The sequence below is a fragment of the Octopus bimaculoides genome, chromosome 2 (genome assembly GCF_046866305.1).
Source record: "Octopus bimaculoides isolate indiv1 chromosome 2, ASM4686630v1, whole genome shotgun sequence".
Classification (NCBI taxonomy): Eukaryota; Metazoa; Mollusca; class Cephalopoda; order Octopoda; family Octopodidae; genus Octopus; species Octopus bimaculoides.
In genome coordinates this window covers 154,744,668-154,749,667 of record NC_142929.1, presented here as the reverse complement: position 1 = coordinate 154,749,667, position 5,000 = coordinate 154,744,668, and the positions used below count along the sequence as shown (strand labels likewise).

The 5,000-nt window shown below is 41.3% G+C and overlaps 1 protein-coding gene across 3 annotated transcripts in view; it reads left to right on the top strand.

Annotated features, from left to right (window-relative positions):
• Window positions 1-1,596: 1,596 nt before the first annotated feature.
• Window positions 1,597-5,000, top strand: part of LOC106870474 (carbonic anhydrase-related protein 10) — a 588,026-nt gene continuing 584,622 nt past the window's right edge. For 2 of the 3 annotated variants that reach the window (XM_089347963.1, XM_014916580.3), the window contains exon 1: window positions 1,599-3,052. In XM_089347963.1, coding sequence (XP_089204089.1) covers window positions 2,956-3,052 — 97 coding nt within the window. In that variant the 5' untranslated portion in view covers window positions 1,599-2,955. Of the gene's footprint in view, window positions 3,053-5,000 lie in introns of all 3 variants that reach the window. The other variant, XM_089347964.1, reaches the window with a different exon arrangement.

The window sequence follows — 5,000 nt, the reverse complement described above, 5'->3', positions numbered from 1 at the left end:
TGTATATATATATGTGTATGTGTGTGTGCGTGTGTGAGTGTGTGCAAATATGTATCTCTTGTACATCTGTAAGTCCAAAAGCGAGTGTGGTTGAGTAGAAGTGAGTGTGTGTAGATGCACTTATTAGAGTAGCCAAATGAATTTTTGTGAGTGTATACAACTGCGAAAGTGCGCGCGCGCATTTACACATGCGCGCGCGCGTATAAGTGCGTGCGTGCATGTGCTTGCGTGTGTGTGTCTGTGTGCGACGTAGTGTAAGTGTGTAAGTTTGAAAGTTAGTGCACGGATGCGTGTCAAAGTGAGTGTGTGCAGGTGTGTACAAGAATAGATGTGCACGAGAGTAAGTTTGTGTGCGTTTGTGTGGCGTGCAAGTAAATGAGTGGTGTGTATAGTGCATATGTGCGCGTTTGTAAGCGTGTGTGGGTGGGTGGGTGCTTGTCTGTGTGTCTGCGTGCAAGTCTTTACAAAAAAGATGTACAAAGCAATATGAACAGGTTGGAGTGAGTCTGCATCTTAGAGTGTGTGTGTGTGTGTGTGCAAAAGATTGTGTTTAGTTGTGTGTGTGTATGTGCAAAAGATTGTTTAGTTGTGTGTGTGTGTGTGTGCGCGTGTGTGTGTGTGCGCGTGTGTGTGTGTGCGTGTGTGTGTGTGTGTGTATGTGTGTGCAAAAGATTGTGTTTTGTTGTGTGCGTGTGTGCAAAAAATTGTGTTAAGTTGTGTGTGTGTGTGTGTGTGTGTGTTTGTGTGTGAAAGTGTGGTGTGCGTGCGTGTGTGTGTGTGTGAGTGTGTGTGTGTGAGTGTGTGTGTGTGTGAACGGGATTGTGTATGGATGTGTAAGTAAATGTAAGCTCGGTGTGTATGTGTGTGTTTGTATGTGTATGTGCATGCGTGTGTATGAATGTCAGTGTGCGTGTGTGTGTGTGTGTGTGTTTGTGTGTGTGTGTGTGTGTGTGTGTGTGTGTGTGTATGCAAGTAAGTAAGTTTGGGTAAGACCCGTGCAAGGGCTTCTTAGCGAGTATAAACTATTTAATAACTTCCGATCTGTCCATTTGTCCGCCATATAAACAGCAACATCAACAGCTTAAGTACCACCTACATGAGAAACACCACTAGCAATACTTTGGGTACCACCTACATCAGAAGCATCACCAGTCACACCCCACGTTCCACCTACATCAGATCACTGACGCCACTGCTGTGCACCACATACATAAGACAATCGTTACCACAAACTAGCAACACTTCCAGTATTATCACGACAGTGACCACCACCACTACCACCGTTCCATCCATGTCATATTCCAACGATTCATACCCCCAGTCTCACTACCATTGCCCGTACCCCACCATCGCGTCACCACCATCACCAATACGTGCATCACCGTCATCTAAAACAACCATACTCCGGTCGTTACCATCGTCATCATCACCACCACAACTATTACAGACACCCCTATTACTATAATCGCCACAAGCCCCATCACCACCAGCGCCACCACCACTATCACTACCACCACTGCCACAACCACCACTGCTACTACCACCACCGTACCACCATCACCACCAGCCCACTAATTTACCCACCCTACCATATCATATCCCCACCACTGCTATCAGTATTATTACTAACATTAAAAATAATAAAGCTTTCGTTAACTCCACCACCGTTACCATCTGTATTAGCATCATCATCGTCATCATCATCTTCATCACACTACCATCGACAACGTTAGCAACTACTGGTACCACTACTACCACCACCTACACCACTACCAAAATCACTTCGTTACTGCTAACTCATCGTGGCCGCCAAACGCGTCTTCTGTCTTTCTATCTCACACACATACATCAGCAAAGACGTGTGTACACACAACACACGCACGCACACACACACACAAACACTCAAACACACACACACACACACACACACACAACACACGCATACACATACATGCAACACACGCGCGCGCACACACACACACACAGACACGCACACACGAACACACGCCAGCGTACGCACACTTATTTACACATAGACAGAGTGCGGCTCAGGCACGCTTGTGCTCACTGACACAGCACACGTGCGCGCACACACACAAACGGATAGAAAGAGAGAGACAGAGAGAGATAGATAGAGAGAGAGAGAGAGAGATAGAGAGAGAATGATATAAAGAGAAGGACACGAACTCATGCACATTTGCACTCAATGAGACACGCGCGCATTCGCGCATTCTTGCACACACACACACACACACACAGACACACACAGACACACCACACCATACGCACACATATACAGGCAATTCACTAGTCCCTCCCCCTCCCCGCCATCATTAAGATCAAGCCGCAAGCAGCGTCCTCCCTCCTTCCCCCAACAGCAGCCACATCGCTAACACCGCCGACAAAGACCATCACAGCCTCCACCGACATAAACAACATCTAACTACTAAGACATCCATTCCTGCCCACCACTACCGCCACCATCATTATTAACACCTCCTCCACTACAACTTTCATACCCTTCTCACCACTAACGTACCCATACTTACGATAAAAAACACCACCACCACCACCACCACCACCACCACCACCACCACCACCACCACTACCTCCAGTACTATATCCTTCCTGCTATTACCATAGACCTTGTGTCTACCACTACCACAACCACCACCACCACCACCACCACAACAACAACAACAACATTATAATCCCCAATATCTCTACTGTAGTCGCCGCCGTCACCACCTCTACCGAGATAAGCCTACTTCTCCATCCACCCACACTACCAATACCACTAGTAACACCACTATAACAAACACCATTGCCAGTACCACCAGAGCACCTTCACCACCACCACCACCATAGTCATCACTCCGTTGTGCATTTCCTATCAAATCCCATCACATCCGGGTATTTGTTGTGTTTCAGTGTTATTGTTTTTGTCAAACGAAAATGTGGAAGAGAACAGGACTAAAGCGTACGGCGCTATTTTACCGGACTTTTACGATTTCGATCCTGAGTCTAGCCGTTCTCTTTTTGGATTTAGCAGGTAAGTGAACCCCGCTTCCTTCTCTACATTTCTTTTTATTTAATTTTTCTTTTACTACTTTCCAACATCCTCAGGGAATGCGATGTAACACAGTATCGGAAAACTGACGGATAAGATGCCTTGTCTTGTTAACTTATAATCGATTACGCCGCGTGTTCTAATCTCACCCAGGTCACCTTTTTCTATCCAAATATTTGAATGTGTCAAAATATCGTACCTGTCACAATAGTTACCTCCCATCAAATGGTAGAATCGTTAGAGCGCCAGACTAAATAGATTGTGCTATTTCTTCCGCTTCTCTATATTCTTATTTCACATACTTCCGTGTTGAACTTATACCTTCATACCCTCAAGGGCAGTAAAATTAAGACGCCGGTACCAGTGATGCCAGAGAAATATTGATGACTAACATCCTTCTCTCACAAACTCTTGCTTCATGCTTATGTTAGAAAAAGTGGTTACTATTATCACTGATATTGTCCACTTTCTCTTTCAATCTCCTATGGTGTCAATAAAGTTAAATAACAATCAAGTATTGCTTTCAATTACGTCAAAAAAATCCCCCATCCTTCGTCTATCATAAAACTATGGTATTATGTCTATTCTGGAAATAGTTATTATATACATACAAAAAAAGAATTCCGTGCGTATACATACATATATATGTGTGTGTGTGTGTGTATATATATATATATATATATATATATATATATATATATATATATATATACATATGTGTGTGTATGTATGTATGTATACACAGAAACACACACTATATATATATAGTGCCTGTATATAGCTTTATATGTGTGCATGTGTGTGTAGTCATACACATGTATATATATATTCATGTGTGTATATGCATAAATTGTATATAGGTAAAAATATATACGTGTGTGTGTACGTGTATGTGTACGTGTATGTGTACGTGTGTGTGTACGTGTATGTGTATGTGTGTGTGCGTGTGCGCGCGTGTACTTGTATGTGTGTGCGTGTGCAATCTTTTATTATGCTGGTATTGCTACAGAAGTGACTCAACGTCCAAGTGTTTCGTAATAATGGTATGTGTCAAGATAAGTGTGCATGTGTGTGTTCGTGTATGTATGTGTTTGTGTATATATATGTATATATATATATATATATATATATATATATATATATATATATATATATATATCAATACAAATATATATATATATATATTAATACACACACACACACATATATATATATATATATGTATAAAATATACAATATATTTTTTCATATTGTTTCTAAAGATGCTTTTGTTTTATCGTCTAAGTTATTTAACTCATGCCAACCTCTCGTGGCATGTACGGAGAACATTATTTTCTTCTTCTTCTTCTTCTTCTTCTTCTTCTTTGATATCATAATTCTTAATTATTTAATTGAATGCATTTAGTATGAAGTGTTAGATAGTTTTGTTATAAAAGAGATTTTCAGCTCCTCGTGTTCTGAGTTCAAATCCTCCCGAGCTAAGTTTTCATACTTTTTCCACTTCATGGCCCATAAAATAAACTATTAGTTACGTGTGTGGTCGTTTTTATCGACAGCACTCCTCCCCTCAAAATTGATAGTTTCGTGTCTAAATAAGAAACCGTTATTTTAAAAGCCCCTGTTTGGCTCTTCGCCTTTCTGAGTGCATATACCATCATCCTTTTTTTTCATTCCGTGATCGATAAAATAAAGTACAATTCAAGAAGAAAAGACGTGTTAATTGACTAGACCATCAAATTACCAAACTTTTGTGACTTTGTACCTATTTTACAAGCATGTCTATAAAATGCCTGCTAGGGTCCTTACTGTCAGTACGCAAACTTCACCGGTGTCAGCTTTGCATTTCCTTCAAATGTCGATATAATAGTCAAATTTAAAGACTGGTTTAATCTACGACCATATTCCTACCTAAGTTTTGGTTTTGCACCTA